The 24,924-nt window shown below is 33.5% G+C and overlaps 5 protein-coding genes across 5 annotated transcripts; 2 read left to right on the top strand and 3 right to left on the bottom strand.

Annotated features, from left to right (window-relative positions):
* Positions 1 to 972: 972 nt before the first annotated feature.
* On the top strand, positions 973 to 1,469 carry LOC26528759 (male-specific sperm protein Mst84Dc). The gene is made up of 2 exons (XM_023175512.2): positions 973 to 1,062; positions 1,134 to 1,469. Exon 2 carries the CDS (start codon positions 1,217 to 1,219, stop codon positions 1,385 to 1,387), a length of 171 nt encoding a protein of 56 aa, XP_023031280.1. The 5' UTR covers positions 973 to 1,062; positions 1,134 to 1,216; the 3' UTR covers positions 1,388 to 1,469.
* Positions 1,470 to 1,559: 90 nt separating this feature from the next.
* Positions 1,560 to 2,198, bottom strand: LOC6641561 (C-type lectin 37Da). Its single transcript, XM_002064405.3, has 2 exons — positions 2,117 to 2,198; positions 1,560 to 2,058 (listed from the first exon to the last, which is right to left on the bottom strand). The coding sequence occupies exons 1-2, from the start codon at positions 2,196 to 2,198 to the stop codon at positions 1,640 to 1,642; spliced, it is 501 nt and encodes a 166-aa protein (XP_002064441.3). The 3' UTR covers positions 1,560 to 1,639.
* A 987-nt stretch (positions 2,199 to 3,185) lies between these two features.
* LOC124460405 (C-type lectin 37Da-like) lies at positions 3,186 to 3,877 on the bottom strand. The gene is made up of 2 exons (XM_047011062.1): positions 3,705 to 3,877; positions 3,186 to 3,642 (listed from the first exon to the last, which is right to left on the bottom strand). The coding sequence occupies exons 1-2, from the start codon at positions 3,784 to 3,786 to the stop codon at positions 3,221 to 3,223; spliced, it is 504 nt and encodes a 167-aa protein (XP_046867018.1). The 5' UTR covers positions 3,787 to 3,877; the 3' UTR covers positions 3,186 to 3,220.
* Positions 3,878 to 4,502: 625 nt separating this feature from the next.
* LOC6641562 (dynactin subunit 6) lies at positions 4,503 to 5,267 on the top strand. Its single transcript, XM_002064406.4, has 2 exons — positions 4,503 to 4,580; positions 4,667 to 5,267. The coding sequence occupies exons 1-2, from the start codon at positions 4,564 to 4,566 to the stop codon at positions 5,205 to 5,207; spliced, it is 558 nt and encodes a 185-aa protein (XP_002064442.1). The 5' UTR covers positions 4,503 to 4,563; the 3' UTR covers positions 5,208 to 5,267.
* Positions 5,200 to 5,693, bottom strand: LOC26528880 (probable DNA-directed RNA polymerases I and III subunit RPAC2). Its single transcript, XM_015178554.3, has 2 exons — positions 5,588 to 5,693; positions 5,200 to 5,519 (listed from the first exon to the last, which is right to left on the bottom strand). The coding sequence occupies exons 1-2, from the start codon at positions 5,603 to 5,605 to the stop codon at positions 5,214 to 5,216; spliced, it is 324 nt and encodes a 107-aa protein (XP_015034040.1). The 5' UTR covers positions 5,606 to 5,693; the 3' UTR covers positions 5,200 to 5,213.
* Between the last annotated feature and the right edge of the window lie 19,231 nt (positions 5,694 to 24,924).

Genomic DNA, 24,924 nt, shown 5'->3' with positions numbered 1-24,924 from the left:
CTTGCCGACTCGAAATATATTTAGAAACTAAACTTATAATATCTTATAAAGACCCAAAGAAGCCCACAGCCAACCAAGAATTGCTGAATCAGCGCCTCGTGCCTCGCTGGTGGCCGCGGTCAATGCGCCTCAGCTGGAGGATCATATTTCGGACGACCGTGAGACCGACTAAATAGCTGACACAGCTACTGTGACTATGTTGCAATTGCTTCCGCTCACTATTTTGCTTGGCTCGTCATAAAAAACATTGACTATTCGCTTTTAAATTCCGATTTTTTTTTATTTTAAAACGTCAGTAAAGTTTTTTAGGGTGTTAATTTATAACTTTGAGTTGAGTATTCTATTTTACGGAAATTCGACGGGAAATTTAATTTCCTTCCTTTCGTAGCTCAAGTATAATAATAGAATAATAGAAGAAGGAACTGAAAAGTCAAAAGTATTCAATTTATTTCAAAACTCGTATGAAAATTAAATCATTTTTTGATGCGATTTTATAATTTTATATGCCACATTGCAATTTGGAAATTGGTTAAAATACAGTTCGATTATTAGGTAAATTGACTTAAAATTTTTAAAGAGCATTATCTAGATAGATATGGTTAGATGGTTTTTTTACCAATTTATATTTATGCCATAAACTATCATGATTTTCTGGGAAAACTTAGAGGCCCTGTGCTGGCTTAGTCCGTCCTTGCCTCTGGGGATATTACTAATATTTCTTTGTTCTTTCACATTGTTGATATTTACACTATAAACCTGTTCGATCATTGTTTATTAGACTCACTTAAAAGATTTAACTTTCTGTTGTGTTCTCTCATAAACTATAACCGAGTATAGACTACTCAGGTTTGTGGTTCTTAACTAAATGATGAGAAACAGATATTTTGAGATAACTAAGAATATAAAATTTTATATAAACCAAGTCGGCTTTGTAATGAAATTTCATTACCTGTTTAGAGAATAACCAAATGTTTGACATTCCGACTCTGAGTTTCGTAGAGTTAACAACAAAACACATTCAATTCCAATAACATCAATCTTTTGGAAGAACTTTCGTTTGTGGTAAGCTAAAAACAAGACCTTTTAGCCTTTCTGAAGAGAGTTCACAGACACTTTCGTTTCTCTTGTTTCAGTATCTACGATCTCTGTCAACTGAGTCGTCTCATCATTCATCCTTTTGGCCATTATAAATTTACCCATTCTCTCACTCTTCACAATGTGCTGTAATCCTGGAGGATGCTGCAACATGGCCGCTTGTGTTCAATGCACTAACTTTTGCTTCAATTGCTGGACAGGATCGGGTAGTACAATGTATTGTCGCCCAAGCTGCACACCAAGTTGCCCTCCGTACCGCGGCTGCTGTGGTGGCCCAGGTGGTTGCTGCTAAGCTTCATCACCAAAAGGATTCTCTTCAATTTCCCCCGATTATCAATATTCTATTTCGAAAAATAAATTAATTGCACAGGAAACGTTTTGTTAATTGGAATCTAAATCAAAGATCAAAATTGCGCATCAACTATAATTTCTTAACTTTATTTTTTAAGTGAACAAAAGTTGGTTTTTTTTATAGATTTTTAATACAAATTGCTCTTTCAGGATGATATATTCCCCCCCTTAAGAGGGTTTTTCCTGACAGAGTTTATATAACTTGTGGTGCATGAAGTGGGGATGCTTCACAAATATAGGCAAATGGCATATTGCAAGCAATGTCATTCAATGCTGGGACAGTTTCCTCGTTACCAAAACCCAACTGATCACAGTGCTCACCATTATTATAATTATCTGGCTGTCCGGGAAACCAAATATCCAGGTTAATGGGTTCTCCATTCGAGAACCACACATGTTTTCCAGTCTCGGCAATATCATTGCCCGAAGTCCAATATTGCTTCATAATATTCATATCGTTCAGATACTTATTAATCGCGTGCCATTCTTCAATTGTATCGATTGTGATGAGCTCAGAACCCATTCGTCGACAATTTTCATAGGCTTTAAACCAATTAACGTAATTTTCCTGGGCGATAAAATAGTAACCATTGCCAATTTTGGTAAAGAGTCCTGTTCGATACACAAAATATTAAATATGTTGATTAATTTTGTAATATATTTTACTTACCATCCCTGTTTATTACAGCATTGCCAAGGGTGGAGGCCACCAGCCCAAGGATGAAGATAAATTGAAAGCACTTTGCAAACATCTTAACTGAAATGATAAACTTGAACTTTCATTATTGCACTTTTATAGCTGCTGGGTGTGGGTATACTTAAAATAACTTAGCCCCTTGTAGTCTTATCTGTGACAACTCTAATTAAGAGAGATTAGAAATATAAACAAAAACACGAAAAGAAATGACAAAATGTAGTTATGAAAGTTTTATCTATAGCTTTCTAATAAAACAAAAGATAAGATTACCCAAGGTATACTTAGGCTATCTAAGAAATCCTTAAATTATATCCTTAAATTGCATTTCAGGCATTTAAGGATTTTGAGTGTAATTTAAAAATGTCTTTAAAATCAACTAGGAATATGACTTAAAATGGAGAACCTGTTTTATCCGATTCATCGATAAGTTAAAAACCAAACAAATATAATGAAAACTGAAAAACTGTGCAGAATTCATTCTTTTTCTCCAACCCCTCAAAGGAATTACTAACCTTAGCTTTATGATCATCAATATCAAAGACTGAAGTTACCAGAAAATAATGAAAATAATAATGAAAATAAGTAAATAATTAAATACTTAAAGTTTCTAGGGGATAATTGTTTCTTTGGCGTCTTAATGATTAATTTTAAATTTCACTTAAATATTCAGAGGATATTTTTAGCAAACATTTGAAAATTTCGGTTTACAAGGCCAGCCATCTATATAATCTATTATCAATAGTATCATCGAAATGTATTTATTTTATTTATTTATTTTTATTCCGAATCGAAACGTAATTGTAAATCACAGTCAATTCTTAACTTGTAACTTGTTGGAAAATCCGTCCGTTTCCCACAGGAAATGTGGGACAAGTCTGAAACATATTTTTGCTAAGTAGACTTTAAATTGAACTCTTCTCATACTTGAATTCAATTAACTTGTTGGAAAATCCGTCTCAATTTTAATTTCTTTACTTTATTTGGACTGTAAATGAAAACCAAAATGTTGTACTTTCGACAGTTTTTATTACAAATTGCTCTTTCCAAGTGATATTCTTGCCCTGCATGATTATCATATTATATAATTTGTTGCGCATGAAGCGAGGATGCTTCACAAATATATGAAATTATCCCATCGCAGCCACCATCATTTAATTGTGGGATATCTTGACCTTTGGAGTACCAACCCAACATATCACAGTGTTCCCTGTTTTGATAATTATCAGGCTGTCCCGGAGCCCAAATATCCAGGGTAATGGGTTCTCCATTCGAGAACCAGACATGTTTTCCAGTTTCAGCAAGATCATTACCCGAAGTCCAATAACTCTTCATGATATTCATATTGTTCAGATACTTATTAATCGCGTGCCATTCTTCAATTGTATCGATTGTGATGAGCTCAGAACCCATTCGTCGGCAATCTTCGTAGGCATTAAACCATTTAGTGTAATTTTCATGAGCGATATAATAGTAACCATTGCCAATTTGGGTAAAGAGTCCTGTTGGATACACAAAATATTAAATACATATGTTGATTAATTTTTAAATTTATTCTACTTACCATCTCTGTTTAATACAGCATTACCGAGGGTGGAGGCCACCAGCCCAAGAAAAAGGGTAAATTGAACGCACTTCACAAACATTTTAAGTGTTATGATGAAGTTTAATATCGGATATTGGCCTTTTATATTAGATGGAGACACAATTCGACAACAATTAGTCCCTTGTTGAGCTTTATCTGTGAAAACTCAAAGTAGAGTATGCAAGAGATTAGAAGTAAAGGTAAAAACAATTTTAATAGACAATGAAATACAGATATAAATTTTATTAATAGCTCTCATAAAATAAGAAAATGTATGGGCTATGATAAAACGAAAATAAACACTGTGCAATTGAATTTGTGAAAGCTTCCCTTAGTATCCTTTACTCTTATTACAATCTTATAATCTACTCAGACTCTTCTATTCCATTCTTTAAAACTTCTATCCTTTAAGCTTTATTTATTTGTCCATACGATTCGTGCAGTGCGTTTAACATCAACGTCCGTTAAATTCCATAAAATCGTTAAATACAACGATGTTTAAATAAGATATTTTCGGTAAATATGGAAAAGGAATTAGCATTTATTGACAACAGAGAAATACAATTTATTTGTATGGTAAATATTTACCCAAATAAACATCTACATTTTATTAAGATGGCTTGAAAAAAAAAAAACAGTTCAAACTGCTCGCCAAAAAAGATTAGTTTGGCAGTTCAGCATAATCCATTAAAAATATTGCGTTTACCAATACTAAACTTTTCTAGAAATATCGATATATTCTATCGATTTATTTTTATGAATTTTGTATCTTACTCTGGCAACATCCGTAGGAAAACAGTTTCTGGCAACGCTGACAGCTGAGGAAAACATAAACAAAATGCCCACTGAAAATAGGTGACTTTCATTAAATTTAAACTTATTCAGACTAAATTATTAATTAAATTCATATGCATTCTGCAACTGAATCAAAAACCATTTAGCATCAAGATAATGCCAAAGGCTGTCGTCTGTGAGGAGACCAACCTGCGAGGTGACATCATTTTTTCGTCTGGCTGTGTGGTTCATCCCAGTGCCACAATTGTTGCCGAGGCGGGGCCGATTATAATTGGCGAGAATTGTATTATTGAGGAATATGCCACAATTGCTCATCGCCTGATTGAAGGAGCCAATTGGGATTCAAGTAATATCCTGAGCATCGGCACACACAATGTCTTCGAAGTCGGATGCACAGTGGAAGCAACCAAAATCGGTGATAAAAATGTTTTCGAAAGCAAATCCTATGTTGGCCCCGGTGTCACTGTCACCAGTGGCTGTGTAGTCGGTGCTGGCATACAAATGCGAACGGCTCAGGTGATGCCCGAGAACACCATTGTCTATGGCAAGGATGCACTGCAGCGTGAGGCCATTGATAAGCAAGGTTCACAAACTCTACAAATCGATTTCCTACGCAAAGTTTTGCCCAACTATCACCATTTACGCAAACCGAACTATGATCCAAAAAAACCGCGTAGCGTTGTCTAAACTTAATTATGTATTCTCGACTGTTGTAGTAGCATTAAAATTATTCATTTCCGTTTGAAACGTATCTATTGTATGATCACACAGCGCTTCCAAATCCTCTAGGCCGCGCTTAAGCAAATCAATGGCCCTCTCTCGGTGGGACTGGATGCGAAAATGTAGTTTTTGTTCAGTTGGATGGGGAATAGTATAGCCAACGAAATCGACCTCAGGATATCGAGCTATAATCGTCTTCAAGGCATTGCCCAGCGTATGTCCCTCGTTGGTAAAAACGAATGTACGTGATCCTTCACCGTTTTTTTCATCTCCAGCAAGCTAAGATACATGCATATATATTGTAAAATTCGAGCACATGTATGTAGTTTAATTAATGTCAAACTTACCTCTGCTAGGGCACCCATTTTAACAACCAAAAACCAAGATGTTTTTATAAATACAAAAAAAAAACGTGTTGCCGCAATAGTGATGGCAATCAAGCCAAAACAATTGCGAGGGCTACACTAGTGTCGGAACTAGTTATCGAAATTGGAAGTTTAATGTGGCAAATATATTATCCAATATCCAATAGGATATTGTATGCCCATATTAGGGCTACGCAGTAATTCATTTTATATCATATACAGTAGACCCTCGGTTAACGAACAGACTTCGTTCCAGCATCTTGTCCGTTAAGCGAAATATGAATCAATGTAAAATTAAATATCTGTTCGCTATCCGAATAGTTCGTCATCCGAGGCGTTCGTTAACCGAGGTTCCACTATATATGTAAAAATATTTAATGAATTAGCCTTTATAAAAAAAGTCATATTAAACAGTTTTCTTGTGAACCAGTTTTTGGAACCAGTGTTACATCGTGTAGATATGATAGTCGCACGGTCACACAAATCGATAGATACCGATACCGGTTCTGGTTCTGGCACGGCGCGCGTCAAGCTCAAACAAATGTTTTTGCCCACTTCATCATTTGTGTGACAATTTGCCATTCAATTAAATTTATGAATTATACTTAAAAAAAAAGAAAAGCAACACCATCAAGATCTTGAAAGAAAAGTATTAAAATAAGTGAAGAAAAGTAAAATTGCATATTGTGCCAAAACGCTTCTGTGAATTTGTGCTTGTGCGAGTCTTGTGTTTGCGTGTGTGTAAGTGTGTTTGTTTGACAGCAGCGCGACCGCGGCCAACATAAAAACAACAACAAAAAAACCTCTTATACAGCAGAAAAGGCGGCAAAAGAGAAAAGAAAACAGAACACAAGGCAAAGCGGCATAGGTAACAAAAACAAAAACAAAAAAAAATGCAACTGCAAACATAATTATTTTCGCAATACACAAACGGCACTTAACGATTTTTGCTCTCTCTCTCTTTCTGGTCTCTCTTCTGACAGTTGTGTGTGTGAGTGCGTCTGTGTCTGGTGCGACGCCGACAGGAATAAAAAAAATACCAACAACTGCAATACAGGTTTGTGCAAAAGCAGCAAAAAAAAAAACTTAAAAAGACAACTGAATAACGTAAAATTAATGCAAATTGTGCTTAAATTTAAAATGCTATATTGAAAATTTGTATTTATGAGAAAATTGAATGTACAACAAAAGTAAAAAGGTGTCATTTCTGATTGCCACGCCTCCCTTGCCTGGAGGCATGAAAAATAAAAAAAAAAAACAACAATTTTATGCAAATTCATGCACACGACGACGCCGCTCTCTGCCGCTGCAAAGTCAACGCCAGCGAAGGCGGAAGCGTTCTGGTTTATATATTTATGTACATATATACATATGTATGTATGTTTGTACATATGTACATTGATGTGATCAGAATTGGGCATAAAATCAAATTAAGTAATAAGAGTTATTAAGTTGTTCTTGATTCAGCCAAAATTGTCCTCCAATACACATGTGTAGGTATGTACGTACGTAAGTATGTATGCATGTGTAAACATCCATGAAACTTGGAAAAATGTCATTTACTTATGTACATATGTACATTTGTATGTATGCTTGTTTGATGTACATACATACGTACATATGTATGGAAAATAGCGAAAAGAAGACTGAAAGAAAAAGGCTGTAGGAATTTCGTTTGTGTTGAAATTTGAAAAAAAAAAACCTATTTGTTGACAATTAGAGGTTTTTCTTACCGTTATCGTACGAATCTATGTACATACATATGTATAAACAATTTGAACTATAATAATAGAATCCTAGACAATTTTGATACAGTCAGCACAACATTTATTCGTATAGAAGAAATTTAAAACCAATTTGCTTTATATGTAAATAAAAATCAGACTAGATTTCAAAGCAAAAATTTGAATTCAATTTGATTTGCGTATTGTTTTTATAACTAATTCTAATAACAAAAATATGCATATATATGTACATATGAATGTATTTAGATAAAAAATTGGAAAAAAAGTAAATTAAGTAGATCTTTATTCGCAAGTATAATAGAAATAATATTACCACTAATAAGCAAAAATCGCAGAAAAGGTAAAAGTACATAATAACATATACCGTTATAGAAGCATTCGGAGACATTTATTTGCCCAAAAATATTTACATACATAAATATGTTTTTGCAAGGCCACGAAGTCTATTTAATATTCATCCGATCTTAATAAAAGATGTGTCTCTTTTATTGTCTTAAAGCGGCCACGAAGTCTATTTAATATTCATCCGATCTTAATAAAAGATGTGTCTCTTTTATTGTCTTAAAGCGGCTCCTAGACGAAGGCTCAAAAGTCAAAATTTTTATTGGGGATATATTGAATACATTTGTGTGTTAAAATGATCATGGTGGGAAGAAGGGGAAAGGTGTGATAAAAAAAATTGACGAACCATTGTCTAAATACAATAACCAACAAATGACAAAAGAGATTTTCTTACCAAGTTACTTGGGAGTCGAGAATTATTGAAATCAAAGTTCGAAAATGTCCAATGTGCTAAGTTCGTGGCCGCCACTGTATGTAAAAATAGTTATTCCATGAAGAACCATCTGCCGGCTCTAATTAATCCAAATGATTTCAGGACTTCAGCCTCATATTACAGAGTGTTGTTACACTTTTTGTCCTCACTGTATGCTTTAATAATATCCTAATCATAAAGGTCTATGATAAGAAAGGCTGAACGCAATTAAAAATTGCATTATTTTTTTTCTGCAAGATAAAAATGGTAGATTTAATAGTTTTTCCAATTTGAATTTTATAAATTAAGTTAATTAAATAAAAACAATTATCTTTTAAATTAACCAAAAAATAATTAGAAACATGTTTCTTGTCAATAAAGGTTCTTCATTAGAGAAAATATCCATCAATAGATTTACATATGTACATATGTATGTATATGTACATTTGTATGTACATATGTATGCACATGTGTACCAACTTAATTGGTATTTGTAGCGTCTAACAGGTTTGAATATATGTATTTGTTGTATCTATGTTTTTTTTTTTGAAAACTTCAAATAGGATGACACATCTATATACATATGTATGTATGTATGTACATACATACAACATTAAATCAAATAGTGTTAATTTGGTTTTTTGTAGATTTTGTTTTATTGTTGTTACCAAGTCCTTTAACATACATACATACATACATACATACATACTTTTGTACATGTGTGTGTGTGTGTTTCATTTTTGGTTGTTCTTCTTGTGGTTGCTTATGACTAATCAATCCCACTGGGTCTGGCTCTGTTCCGTTATCTCAGGCGTCTCTTCCACACACACACACATAAACTGGTGTTGTAATGTGTCTCATGTTTCACTTTGGCGCCATTGCGTTCCCCCTTGTTGCAATTTTTTTGTTGTTGTGTTTTTTTGGTCTAGGCTGGTGTTTCATTTACCATTTTGTTTCCCCCATTTTGAATGGTTTTTGCGCCCTTTTGCATTCTTGTTGCCTGGCCAGGCCCGGCGTTTTGTTTGCATTGTTCTGTGTATGTGTGTGTGTCCATGTGTTTGCCCATGTGTATGTATTGTGTGAGCATAGCAGCTGCCTTTGACGACGAATGTGACTGGAAGGAAAAAAAAGGGGTTCGAATTCTCATTTTTTCATTGTTTTTGTTGATTTATTTGAATTGCATCTGATATTTGATGTTTTGCTTTACATTTTTGATAACAGAGACACCTTGTAATAGGTAAAAAAAAATCAAATAAACTATCCAGATGAAAAATCTAGAATGTCAGCAAGAAATACAGGATGTTCCCATCAAATAAATGAGAATCTCAATCAAACTTTTGTGGTTTTCTCAATTGCTAACAATTTTTATTCTGTTATTAAAGAATTTCAGGGTAAATTCCCGAATATTCTATGTACGTTTCCTTGGGTTTCAAGGTCGTTAAACCTCTTGGCGTTAGATTTGTAAGGTTAAAAATACAAAAATGTTAGGAATTCAAAACAATCTACTCATATAATCATTGGGGAAATTCCAAACGAAACACAAGCCAAACAAGTAATGAATAACTTTTTTTTTTTTGATAAGATGTCGCAAAAAAAGTAATAACTCGGGTAAAGTGTTTCGTTGCTTCTCTACTCTTTTTCTTCTTTTGCCATGGAATTTGTTTATATTTTCCAATAGTTTGTTCGAATTTCAGTTGTGTAGAGTGCATTTTTTGGTACCTGAGAAGAACCTGTTAACTGAAGTTGGTTTACGAAATTCTCCTTGCATCTGCATCTGCTGCCCTCGTCCATTTGATTGAGGACTTTTGGTATGCTTACTTATTGTTCATTTTTTTAAAGAAAAATAAGCACAGGATCAATAACACTTAAATATATAAGAAAACATTCATTTATTTAACAATTAAGATTTAGTCGATAGCCATTTCTTTTTGCAAGTTCTACCCAAAGATCCTTTTTGGTTGGATTACGCAAATAATATTAGACTAGTTTATGTCTTGTTAATTGTATTTGCTATAAAACAAACTTGTGGTTAGTCGCTTTGATTTAGAAATCTTAAGTAGTTCCGATCGATTTGAGTACTGTTATTTCTCAAGTTTTGAGTATTTGCTAACCGAAAGGATACTAAACCTTCGATCCTTTCTGGCTCTAAACATGGCAATCAAATTGACTTAGAATCTCAGTTAGACAAGCAACTAAATGAATAGAAAATCTACCTGTATATCGATACACAAGTCCATGCCATATATTTTTCTTGATGTATTGTAAAAAGGTATTTTGCACTCAAAATTATATATACATTTCTGTATATGTACATATATTCACACACACACACACAAGCAAAGGACGGTCCACCGGCAGGCAAAGCAGATACACACAACAGACAGATAAAAGGCAATGGCACCAGCCACAGACATGGACGTGCCAAGCCAACATCCTGTGCAGCAGCAGCAGCACCAGCCACGAATAAATATAAAAGAAACCGAGGGAGGAACAAGAGCAACAACAACAGAAAAGAAAACAACAACAAAAAAAAAGAAGAAAAATGAAAAAAGGCAGGCAAAAAAGAAAAACCTGTCATCTGTTGGCTCTTCTTCTCCATCTTTTCAGCATTCGATACGGCTTCTCGTTGTCGTCCCAGGATGATGTTGCTGCCCCGATGTTGCTGCTGCTGCTGTTGCTGATGGTCGTTCGTTGCTGTTGCAAGCATTTTTAGAATTCCCAAAATCAACATTAAAAACAACAAAAAAAAATGAAAAAAAAAATGTTGCAGACAAACAAGAACTCATACACAAACACACACACACACACTTACAGGCACAGCAAGGAAGCAAAAAAGTATCTGTGTGTGTGTGTGTCTGTGGGTACGTGATCAGACCCAGACTCTGCTGCAGAGCTAACAAGCAGAACATTATTTCATGTTATTTCCTTTTAGAGATGTGTGATATTGACATAATCACGACTCACGGCGACGGACTCGACGACTTTCACACTTTGTCGGTAAAACAGAAAAAGATAAAAAGACACAAATTAGATAATTAGCAAATAGATGAAGAAAATTTCAAAATAAACAATAGTTAAAATCAATTTATAACTCTATTATCTAGTAATAAGATGGAAGCAATGAAAGCTCGACAGATAGTTTGGTCTCTACTTGGTTTCGAAACGTTTTCTCAATAAAACTGACTTTATCATTTTCTAAATGTTTTTGAAATTGAATGTATGTAGATATTACAATTACAGATTTTCTAAATGTTTTGAGGCAACTTTCTTTTAGTCTTCAATTTGGGACGTGAAGTCCTTTTTTAAAACAAATGCCCCGACGGTAGTGCTCTTCTCTCACTATAATGTCAACTCAATCCAAGGGATCCTGAATCTGATGTGTAAATGCATCCAATATATTCTCTTGAAAACTTTGAATCTTTTGAAATAACAGATATAACAAGTTAAAGTTCAAATTGATCGAATTAGCGGCGAAACTAACGAAAGTACATTTAAAAGTTGAACTTTTGATCGGTAAACGTACGTATTAATTTAACATAGGCGGGGGAAATTATAGAAATTTGCTCCCAAAAGTATGCAATAAGCCGACCAAAACTTCAATTTTTTAAACCTAAAGAAGTTTTAAAAAATTCGGGGTCCAACTGTATTTTTAAATTGGGTTTATCGACTGAAACAAAAATATTGATGCTACATAACTTAAAAAACAGAAAAAATTTAATATTTCAGTACTTTTAACTTCCAGTAAGGATCAGAGTCAATCTTAACATTTTGACGGACTCAAATTTGAATCCCTATTCTTCGGACCATAGTTTATAGGGAAACGGGACTACTGGAGTCCCCATGGGTCTTTGGGTCTTATTTATGCATGTATGGCCAACTGTTTTATAATCAAAATCTTGCTAGAACTAAAACCAATTCCAAAACTTTTAACCCTAAATATCATCTTAATAATAATGTCCTTAAACAACATATTGCAGTTTCACGCCCATCTCACGATTTAGTCACTAGGATTTTTTTGCTTGCAGCTTTCGTTTTTGTTTTCTGTGGATGCAAAATGCAATTTTCTTTTTTTTTTTTTGCTTTTTCACGGCTGCATTGATCGCCAGTGATACCAGAGGAGATATGCCGAAAGCGAGTAACAGAGAGGGTGAAAGAGAATGAAAAAAAAGCTCTTTACGGTTGCCTGATTTACATAACGTGTGCCATTACAATAACGCACGACGACCATAAAGGTATAGAAGGTATAGAGGAGAGGAGGAGGATATAGTAGTATTTAGTATATAGTAGTACGAGGAGGGCTATGTACCGTATCCGTCTGTTGTGGCCCGCAAACATATTGGTGGTTGGCTGTGTTTGAAGACAGAGAGAGAGCTACAACAAAAAATGAAAATAAAAGGGGGCGAAGGACGACGACATGGACTACCCTCAATTGAAGGCAATGTCCTGAGCCGACAATGTCCTCCAACCGTTTTGCTGTGTGTGTGTGTGTGTGTGTGTATATAGTTTCATTTCATTTCGTTTTCACTTATTTGCTTCCTACTTTTATTGTTGAACTTTTACAGCTGCTGCCTTTTCAACTTGCATTCGTTCAATTCACTGCTGCTGCGTATACCACAAGGGTGGAATTTATAACAAAATTTCGGTGTGTCTGTGTGTGTGTGTGCAGTATGTCTGACTTTGATCCTTCGTAGGTCTGTCTGGCGGCAACCCCACCATTACCCAAAAAAAAAAAGGAATTTTCAGCATTAGGGAAAGTGTCTTGCAAATAAATAAATAGTCATGTCAGGGTCGGCATATTATTAATGCCTAGACGAGAACGATGAACGAACAAGCGAACGGCGAACGGAAGCAAAAGGTAGATGTGAAAAGCTGTGGGCGGAGGCGTTGCTAATTCAACCCTCTTTTGGTATGCACGCCCCCAACCCCCGCTCCAAAAAAAAAAAGTAAACTTCAGCCGCCTTATTGTGAGGTCAATAAACCTTTACAGGCGGCACCGGCACAGCATCATCTCAGGAACCACCCCATTTGATTTTGTTTGTTGGCGTTTTGGCGCATGTTCTACGCATTTTTGTGCATTGACCTCGCACGCAGACACACAGACTATCACACAGACACACGCATCACACACGCACACAGGATGAAGGGGAGCAAGTAAATGTGAATGAGAGGGGTCACCACACTCGCCCCCTCTTCTCGTACGCACAATGGCAACCCTCGTTGTCGCTGATTTGATTTTCATTTCAGTTGAAATAGGCTGGTGAATAGATTGGGGGAGAAGGCACACTTCAACTTCCAAGACACATCCCAAGACCAACCATCCAAATAGAGAGTTTTATGAATTTTACTTTATGGATTTTTATGCCTTTTTGTGCCCCCACACACACACACACACACTCACAATATATATATATTAAAAATATTATACTGTTTTCTCTTCTGTATGTCAATTGTGCTCAAAAAGGAAGCCACTAACTCCGATTACACCTTTATGAGGTAATAAATTCAAGATGCGAACGTTTTTGCCAATGTTGCTTTAATTGCACTCTCAACACACTTGAAAAAATCGAAACAAAAAATACTCCTCTATATAAAATCAATATATCAGGGTATTCCTGTTGATCTCTGATTTCTATCATTTCAGTTTAGACGAAAAAAGTATTCATGAACGACAAATTACATCAAATTTAATTAAATTGATGTCATTAGAAAGAAACTATTAAATTAGAGATAAATTCTTTTACAACAAATTTTGAATACTTTTGAAACTCAAAAATTAGCCATTATATCGAAATTTCAGATAATAATCCACCTAAGGTAAAATATTGTCTTGTAATCACAAATAACTTAGAATAAATATATTTGAATATCATAGAATATCAGGTTAAAGAAAATTTTCAAAACTTTAACATATGCTGAAAGCTTATTCTTTTACTCATATGTATAAGAACACGGTATGAATATATTCAAAAGCACAAACTCACTTTACTTGTCTGAACGAGTTGAACTCTACTCTATTCATTTTACTCATTTAAACGAGTTTAACTCTATTCTATTCACATTACTCGTTTAAATTAGTTAAACTTTATTCTATTCGTATTAAACTTTGTTTACTCATTGTATTCGTTGACAACATGCTTTTCAATCGTCAAGTGAGTACAACTTTAGAGTTCATTGAGTTATTTGCTTTATAAATGTATTCAGACAAATCTCTAAAATGTATTTACACCAAAATTAAAAGCCTACTGAGTGTCAGTATTCGTTGTTATTCGTTATCAAAAGTTGTGAAATACTTGTACTTCGTTACGGTTACCTTTCCCTCCGAACAAATAATATTAAATATTATTTGAGTACATCTCATTATGTTCATTTAACACATTTATTCGTTTTAATTTCATAAAATGTGAACAATTCTTAAATATTTCATCGCTTTCTTATACGTTCCTTACTCTTTACCCATTCGATGTAATCATTTCGTTTTCACATGGAATACATTTATGCAGAACTCTACAATGTATACTCAAAACTTCTTTTGAATGTTAAAATATAAATAAGGTTTACGTAGTCAATAAACTCAAAGAATATTGAGATTATTATAAATCATTGACAGATTTCATTCATATATCAAAACCAACTCTATACAAATCGCTTTTTGTCTCAAATACAAAATTTCACTGATTGATAAGCCTAATGAAGAGAATTATGTAAAATAATTTTAGTTTCTTTCAGTGCAGGATGTAGTCCGAAAATTTTTAGTGTTATTTTACCTTTGGGGGGCCTGTCTTTCGCACTCTCTCGCTCTCTCACACTCTCTATATACACTCGCAGAGATATAAAACGGTTTTATGCGTTTTTCCAACTCCCCCGAATTTCCTCATTCACTGCTCAAAATGGGTGTGGCCACAAAAAAAAAAAAAAGAAGAGATTGATGCGTTTAGTTTTTGTTGAATGATTTTGTTTGGTTCTTTTTTTTCGGCAATCAGTTTTAGTTCCTCTTCCATATAATTTGGCTTGACATTACAATAGACGAAAGAGAGTAGAGAGTAGAAGTAAAACAATAGCAGAATGAGCATGAACATCATCATTAAAGGTCATTTCTGTCGACCGTTTTCCTTTTTCCAGGGGTAGTTTTTTCCTTGGGAAAACAACGGGAGACCAACCGGTCGCAATCGTCCTCGTCCTCCCGGAGCCCAGGACTTGTCTCATGAATATGCGAAATTTTACGCATGCAAATGGTTACAAAACGTTCAAGGAAAGTGTCTTGTAAATGAAATCTTTATGGTTTTCTTACACTTATAGGAATGAAAAATCAGTGGATCAGCACACACACACACAGACACACACACAAACACAAATCCGAAGGAGGATTTTCCTGGGAACTTATTGAAAGTAGTTTTCAGTTGTTGTTTTCTCCTACCTATCTTTTCCTCTTTTTGTTTTTTTGTCTTTGTAATGAATTTGTGATAGGGTTATAACATAAAGAGGGTAGAAAAGATTCAAATGAACAGGTTGCCGTTCACCTTTTTTAAATAGAAGAGAGAGAAAAAAACAAGATTCTATTATGATAATGGGTCTACTCTGGGGGGTAAAGACTTCATTCAGAATTGTATGTTTGTATGCTTAAAAGGAAATACATTCTTTTGTATGTATGTATTTTGCATATAAAAAGAAAGGTAGCAAATAATTTGAATAGATAAACAGTTTTAACTTTAGTTAGCATAAAAATTTCAAATATTTTTATTCTTAAGATTAATGAAAGAATACAGTTAACTCTCTATTAACTTTTTTTCTTGAATATCACATGGTTTTTGTTTAATTTTGAATATTACATAAGCCAAATCTAAATTGTTTGTGTTGGGCTTAGCAACAGAATTCTAATTCATAAAAACGTTTTTGTTTTATTTTATATTTTTTTCGCGACCATGATGATTTCATCATAATGAATTATCGCAATTTCAAGTCCCTCCTCGTGTTCCGATTTAAATTTCTTATTAAAGTAGTAAAACAAAAAAATATTACAAAGTAAATTTCAAGCAAAACTTTTTGCAAATTCTGCAGTTTCATAAGAATATTTGTAAGAATAAAGGTCAATAATCGTTTAATTTCTTTTGTTTTGCTATATTGGCTATAATTAAATCAACTCTTTTATGTTAAGTTTGTTTAAAAAATAAGATGCCTCTTAGGCTTAGATTTTTTCTATCGCAAAACTTTGTCTTAGTACTTTATTATTGATCTTATAATCGGAGCTCCTGATTAAATACATTAAGCTAATGGTAATAAATTCTTGATGGAATATAGAAAACTTGCATTTGTTCTCACATTTTTTGGTTGTTTGATTGATTGGTTTTTTCTAGGAGATTGATGGTTTTCATCGGCTTCTTATGAAATTCTCAGACTCATTCAAGAGAGTTTAAGGACAAAGGTCGAATCATGTCAATCCCAGCTTTGTTTTTAAAAGAAATTTAAATATAACCGATAAACATGTAAATTTTATAGTTTTAATTATGTTTTTTAAAATATGAGGAATTATGTTTAATTTCAAGGTCAGATTATGTCAAACACAAGCTCACGATGCTGGATAAATTGCTATTCCTATTTTTCTATTTTAGAGAAAAATCAAAGTAATCCTCACTTTACAAAATGATTTGTTTTTCTGTGCATCTCGTTTAACATGTTTAACCTGTGATTCATTTTATGAACTCATGCAGTTCTTTGAGACTTAATCTACTTAAATTTTTTGTATATTTTCTGATTAACATAAGGATGAGAATATTGCCAAATTAATAAAAAAAAAAACTGCTCGAATATTAAATATCTCTAATAGAAACAAATTTCTAGACAGGTAGCCTACAATTAATTATATCTGCCCCTAAAGAAGCACATTTGAATTTTTTTCACAAAAACATTAATCATATTTGAGTCTTAAAGTCAAGTTTTATTTTCCTTTAGTCAAAAAACTAAATTTTATAATGATTGTCGTTCGTACAGTAGCCAAAAATAGATTGCCCTTGTGAATTAGACGTAGGAAAAAATTGTACTTATTTAACTAATGATAGTAAACATGTTTTATCTTACTTTAACTTACATACATAAATAATAAGCGGCATAAAATGGAAAGAGATGGAAGATATTTTGCTTAGCTAATTTCTAATTTTGATAGCCCTTAAAAACTATCTTTACTGTTTTGTTGGATTTTTATAAAACATTTATAATTCGACAGGAAATTTAGTTGACTTTCACGCTTAGTTCAAGAAAAATAATACTTTAGTATGAATTAGTATCGTAAAAGGGCATTCGGTCTCTATTATTATATACAGAAGGTATTTATGGTATGGGTTGATCTTAGATTTTATAGATCTAAAAAGAGTAAATAAGTGTATCTTTAATAATAAAGATATAAAAAAAAAGTGCTAGACAATTGTAAGAAATTGGTGGCAATTGGATCAAATGCACATGTAGAAATGAGGGAACTTTGCCCCCCTAAAGTATGCAATAAGCATTTTTTGAAACAAAAAAATTTTAAAATGTTCTGTGTTCAAATCTGCTCCCTTAAATGTGCCCTTATTAGGGTTTCATTACGAAATAGTTTGCTCAAAAGATTTTACAAATTTAAGAGATTTAAAAGTATAATCTACTTTACTTTTAAATAAAAGTATAATCTACTTTACTTTTAAATCTCCTAAATTTCTAAAATCTTTGGAAAAGTTTTACTTCAAATATTATTTAGGGTATCAAAGACTTCATCACATCTAAATGTATGTGGATTGTCTCTAAATCTCTGGACTGTCTTTAGGTATTCGGGGGCGCCTTTTCATGATAATTTTCGAAAGAATATCAAGCTTTTTTTGAGCTCCAGAGCTGGCTATCTCTGAATATTCTTAGAAAAACCCAAACATGTGTGTTCCTCCGTCGACTATGGCGTGTGTGTGTGTGTGTGTGTCGTCTTCTTCTCCCTCAACTCTTCTCTTCCTCTCCCTCAACTCTTCTCTTCCTCTCCGTGTCTGTCGAGATATCATTTCAAATCAGCCTTGTGGTTTTTTCTGTTGTTGGTTTTTTTTTTCGTGCACTTGGCGCTCTCAAAAGAAGGAAAAAGTTCACACGCTGACTGCGATTATTGCTATTATTATTATTGTTGTTGTTGTTTTTTTGTTGTTGCTCTTCTTATTCTCAAAGCAGCTGTTAAAATGCAAAGCAAAGTTTGAATACGAATAACAAAAAGAAGAAGAATAAGTACAAAAAAAATAACTGAATCGAAACACACTTATTGGAACACTATATAGTTCAGTTGAAATTGAAATATATATGTACATATGTACGTATGTATGTATGTATGTATGTATGTATGCATATGGTTTATTTTACTGATAAAACAAAGCACATGGTTTGTGAAGGGGTCTAAGGAGGGGCTAGTGGGAGTGGCAAAGTGGAGAGGAGGAATCGGCAACTAGACCGCAGTATATGTATGTATGTATGTACATATGTATGTATACATATCAATTCTTCTTCTTCGTCTTGTTTTTGGTGTTGCTTCCGCTTGCTTTTCTTGATGTTGTTGCTCTTGTTGTTGTTTAGAAATAGAAATGATTTCACAATATACTTTGGCGACGACAACGAAACAAAAAAAAAAATTGTTTAAGCTTGAGCTAAAAAGTCGGAAACCGAACCTCCCGGGACAACCCGCCAAGCAAAAGAAACACGTTTTCTTCAAAGTGCTGATATCTTATTAGATATTCTTGTGTGTGTGTGCGTGCATATGTGTGAGTGTGTGTTTGTGTGTGTGTGACTGTCGTCTGTGCGTTGTAGATACTGTAATACTGCCTGAGCCCGACTTTGGGATTTGCAACCAATTTATATGTATACACTTGCAAAATAAGAGTCCATTAATTTTGAGCAACAACGTGTAACAATTTTCATTTAAATTTAAGATAAATAGGTGCTAAAAATTAGTTACCGTTGCCTTAATTCTGGCGTTTTTTGCGAAATAATCAATATGTTTTCTTTTCTGAATCAATATTGAAACGTAAATCAGTTTTATTTGGAATTATGTATCGAAATAGGAGTTAATACATTAACTAAAAGGTTAACGAAACAATTTATTTAAAAAGGAAAGCAAAACGATATATCAAATCGATTCCAACATGTTCAAATGGAATCAAAAACAGAAATAATCTTGATTGTCTAAGCTCGAATATGTTCCAAAACAAAGCGGACTTTAAAAGCATATATTTTTATACTTATCACAGTAATTAGACCTAATTAACGGAATTCATTTCATTTTACTAGATTGGGTTGAAATATTGAAAATCGTTTAAAAATTTAAGCAGCGTTTCTGAGAAATCATGGCGCACGACGATTATTGTCACAGGGAAAAAATGCCTAAAAAGATAATTCATATTGAATATATGATTAAAAGAATTTTTTGTTAGTAATTTGTCCTTTAAGAGTTGTAGCTCTGCGAATAAATATCCTGCTTTGGACTCACATCATAAAATTTTGTTCAAAACTCTGAATTTTTTAACACTTTCTTTCAGAATATCTTATCCCGGCTCATAGCTTTAGTAAGACAGATTAAAATGACTTTTCCCTTTTTGAATTTACATCACTCAGTCCGCCAGATTCGGGTTGAACAGTTAAGTACCTTCTTTACCCAAAACGAAAAATCTCAAAATTGAATTTAAGAATAAATACAACTTTCCAAATTTTTAATCGCTCTTAAAAAAAGTTAAATACAGCTTGTATGAAACCGCTTAAATTATAATATTTTAAATATTGTAAGACTAAAAAATTGCGACATTGCTTAAGTTTAAGGAAACAAAAGACTATTTAATATAGAAAATAAATAATTTGGATATTATTTATGCATATGTACAAAATTGCATACATATGTACAAACATATGTATGTACATGGGTATGTGTATGTAGGTCACATGGAAACTTTAGTGATAAGCCAGCCTCCCATGTAGAAACAATCCACTTACCACTACACAAATAATATGCAAGAGTATTAAAAATCCTGCATAGCCAATAAGCCAAGTGGTGTTACCCTGGTCGTCTGATTTTTCACGTCTTTGGAATATTATTTATTCTTTCGCTGCTTTGTAGTGTTTTTTTTTTTTTTTTGGTGATTCAGCTTGAAACGAGAAGTGAATGTACGACGATAGACGGACGGACGGACGAGTGGACAGAAGGACGGCGTCGTCAACGTTGTGTCTGTCTAAGCATACATTGTTGCTGTAGTTAGTTGTGGTTGTTGTAGTTGTTATTGTTGTTGTTATTGTCGGTTGTGTTATTCAGTTGTAAAAATGTCATCGTGTCAGTGTTAAATAATATTATGTGTTATTTTTTTTTCTTCTGTTGTATGCAAAATGTACCGTTTACTGGGAGAACGACTTGACAGCAGTGGGAGAGCAAGCTACAATCATGTGGTGGAGCTTGGGAACTGGGAGCAAGAAAAAGCGAGTGAGAGGGAAAGAGAGAGAGAGTAAAGTTTTAAGGAAATGTCTGTAAAATCGTACACATATATACATATGTACATACATATTTATGCCTTTGGATGTGTATATGTGAACATGTGATTGATGGCCAAGTCGCGCAATTAGTCAGAGAGTGAGAGAGTTGCTTGTTGTTGTTGTTGCTGCTGTTGGCGGTTCTTCTGCTTCTTCTTCTTCCTCTTCTTTGATGAAGGTCAATGTTCGTGTGCGTTGGACGCCACCACCGACGCCAACGTCGCAGTCAATAATGGGCTTCGCTCCGTTTGCTAGAGATTGCTGATGATGATTGTTGCTGATGGACGTCTGTATGTATAAGTGTATGTGTGTCTCTCACTCTCTGTGTATGTTGGCGTCTCGCTTTTGGGTTCATTTAAGTACAAGTAAAAACTCCGAAAACCATGTTAATGATGATTTTTATTTTGTTAATTTTTTCTGGTTTTTTTTTTTTAGTTTTTCTCTAGGCGTGGTAGTTCTTTTAATTCGGTTTGAAGTTCCATTATGTTTTAATTTTATGGTTTCAATTATACACTACCACTGAGACCAGGCGAGAGGGGCTCGCAATAGAGCATGAATCATGCATACATAAGTGAAATCATTTCCGAAAGCTTGAATAATGTGTTTTGGCAGAGATTATACACACTGAAAAGGTCAAAATAGGTTAGGTTTATGCGATTGTCTTTTAACGTGGCGACACAGTGTGTCCCATGCTTTGGTCCATACTAATACTAAAGCATAGAGTATTACTTTTAAATTAAAACCTTGGCTTAAAGAATTCCATTTAACTATTTGTAGAAAAGAATACATATGTGGTTCTTAGCTTCTCTTTTTTAACATCCCATATTTCAAGCAATCTTTTGTTTTTAAATGAAACACTCATCAAACGTCCTTAAATATTCTTTATCTATTGGATCTTTTGACGCTGTAATGAATCTTTTACTTCATTATTGTTTAAAATCGTCCAACCAACGCAAAATCCAGCCCTGGATTTATAATAGACTTAGAGTTAAAAACCTTATGTCTCAAAATTTTTGCGGCCATTTTAAATCCGTTTCTCTGGTTTTTGTTTTGAACTATATCCTAGGACCTGTAAGTAATAATAATTATTATTTTTCTTTAATAAACAAATCATTCGCTTGTTACGTCTTTAGGATAGCGAGGAATATACCAAAATACTCGTCTATTTATAAATTAGTGGAGTATGTAAACTAATTAAGGCACTTTATAGTGGTCAATGTGTAATTTTCCTAATTTCGGTCCAGACCAGAACTCCACAAGAAAGACAAGTGTTTATGGTCATGATTTGTGATATTTTTGACGGTGATATGATTCGATTGCTCTAATTGTAGTTTAAAACGTCAAACGGTTTTTATTAAAAGGATCGTTCAAAGTGTCAAAATTAGAATCAATAAGATTTCATAAGATACTTCATAATTTATGATATACCGAAGTCCAAAATGGAGAATCTTTGTATCAAGTACCTCTTTATTTTGCCTATTCTTACTTATTTTCAAGGCCATTTTTTTTTGCATGTCAAATGTACTTAAAAATGTATTTTGTTATGAAATTTGATGTTTACTATGATTAAACAAAATCGATTAACAAAAATATTTCCATGAAGAAATAATAGACTTGAAAAATGCGAGTGTTAAATTTTGTTTACATTTTAATTGGATTGCAAAAAGAATTTCACTTGTAAGGTAAATAGAAAAAAGATTCTTTGGAATTACAGATTACAGAGAAATGACTTATTTTTTAACTTTAATATATACACAACGATGTAATCTAAGCTTTCGACCCTTGTGTTGGCCACCAGGGGGATTAGATTTAACCAGAATATGGTTCTTTGGGGAAATCAGCGGGGCAGAGTCAGTCCCCCCTTCACAATTAGTAGTTGTGGAAGGAAACCTTCAAAAAGAAAGAGGCAAAAATGTTTCTCAACTCTCTAGAGATAAAAGTATGGTTCAAAGACCCGGGCAAAATAGAAATGTTAGTTTTTCAAGTCTGGTTCTGGTATTTCCGTTTGAATCTAATTTGCCGCATCTAATACATATTACTACGAGCGTGTTTAGGGCGAAGGGGGTGGGTAGCGGCACTACAATTATGAACATTGACCTTTTTCTTGTTTTTTCCTCTGTTTTGCCAAATTTTCCACTAAGGTGAAAGAACACACACATACACACACACAAAGAGCAAGAAGCAACAAGAGCAAGGTAAAGGCAAATCTAATGACAGCTGAGGGGACAACCAAACAAAGCGAATAAGAGAATATAAGAAGAACAAAAACAACAACATGAAGAAAAGTTTTTAAAGCAAATAAGCAAAAGACAGAGTTGTTGTTATTTTTTTGGCCAACAAAGAACTCCCAGAGTCACGAGGTCTCTCCTCTATATACATATATATGTCTGTATGTGTGTGTCTGTGTGTGTGTGTACGGACTATAACCTGGCGTTGACTTTGGCTTTTTGAAAGTTGAAATGTTGCTGCTGGCTGCTGGCTAGAAGCCAATAAACGAGTTTGAAACAAAAGAACAGACGCGCTTACCTACCCACTACCTACCTACACCTTCACCTAACCGTCCCTCCCCCTTCTTATCCGAAAAAGTGCGCGTGTGAAGATCACAACAACAAAAAAATAATGTTGCGGGGAACAAAATGGTAAATGAAACAGACTCCAACAACCCCCCAGAAAGCCAAGACCAAAATAATAATACCAAGTTACCCACAAGTGACATGGCCAAAAGCCTCAAAAGGCCCCTCATGTCATAATTAACAACGTTTCATTAAGGGTAGTCTTTTTACCAGAATCAAAAATATTGCCTTGTTCTTAAGAGCTTAAATCTAAATCATTTCACAGAGAAATGAGAAATGGTTGTGGAGGAGGAGAACAAGAAGGGAAGGAGTACCCTGAAATCCAATATCTTACGTGCTCTCTTCCTGTCGCATACGAAAGCTACTTTAAAAGTATTTAAAAAGGAATTTTAATCATAACCTGGTTAACGTTTGAGGGCAAATAAAAATACTGGGTACTGGCTATTCAGTTATCCTTAATCGTAAATGCAGGTCCCTAGAAAAGGACCGCTCTCTTTAATATAGTTGTTTCATATGAACGGAAACCGTTTTTAAAGTTAGGATGCACAAAAACTATTATTTAGACAAGAACAGTTATAGATTATATAGTTAGTAGTTTGCAAAAATTAAAATAAAATATTTCGATTCTAATCATTCAAATGAGCATAATCGATATCATTTCGAAACAAACAAAAACTAAGCTGATTTTCTGTATAGTATTATTTGAAGAAACACAAAGTTCTCTCAGTTGAAGTCATCGCTCATTACTCAACACTTGAACCACTTGGGAATTATAATTCAAAGAAGCGAGTTAAGCAAAGCCCACGGGAGCTTTCACTGTACATTGTCCTGCATATTGATGAAATTTGGGGTTCCCTTATGTAAATCTTGAGACGAAAAAGTTCTTCTAAGAAGTGACTAAACTTTAAAAACTTTTCGCACATTTTTAATGAACCTTAAGACAACTGTTTGAGGCTAATGTTTAAAGCAAATGTTAATTTTTACAGTTGCTTATCGTATAAACCCTAACGAGTAAACACAATAACAATTCCAATTCTTACAAATTACTTTAAACCAGATATTTATACAATAATTAGTTTTTGTTTATTTTTAAAAGGAAAGAAAACCACATTTTTTATCAATAATTTTTTGATGAACTATCTATTAAAATTATCCATTATATGGTAACTAAACCATTTAAAGTTTTAACACTTACTTTGCAGAGGATTTTTTTGTTTAATTCTTCTTAAAGATTTTGCTTAAAATTCACTTAAATGTTGAAAGTTAAAGACTATCCCTCGCATGAATGTATGTGTGTGTGTGGGTCTATGAAATACAATTTCCGTTGATTACATTATTCCAGGATATATTGCTTCAATACTTTCAAAGACTGATTATGAGATCATGTGAATATGCATAATTGTGTATGTTAAGTCAACCGACAACTTGAACATGTTCTATATGAAAAAGGAAGTATCTTTAATGGAGTAAAAGAAAGAAAATCTTGTATGTATATTCCAAGCAATTTAATTTCTTTAAGAAATAAAGTTAAAGATTTAGATCTTCTAAGCATAATTGACTTGTGTTTTTTTTTTTAGATATTTCAACTTGTAAGACCACCTTTTGCATATCATCTTAAATTTCTAATCGATTTTGTCAAAACTGTTTAATAATCGCTTAAATATATTGTGTATATAGCCAATATCATTTGATTTTGAAGACATTTGTCAAACAAATAAACATTAGATACATGTGTTTGAACAT

The sequence above is a fragment of the Drosophila willistoni genome, assembly GCF_018902025.1.
Source record: "Drosophila willistoni isolate 14030-0811.24 chromosome 2R unlocalized genomic scaffold, UCI_dwil_1.1 Seg200, whole genome shotgun sequence".
NCBI lineage: Eukaryota > Metazoa > Arthropoda > Insecta > Diptera > Drosophilidae > Drosophila > Drosophila willistoni.
This window is presented reverse-complemented; position numbering and strand designations above follow the sequence as displayed.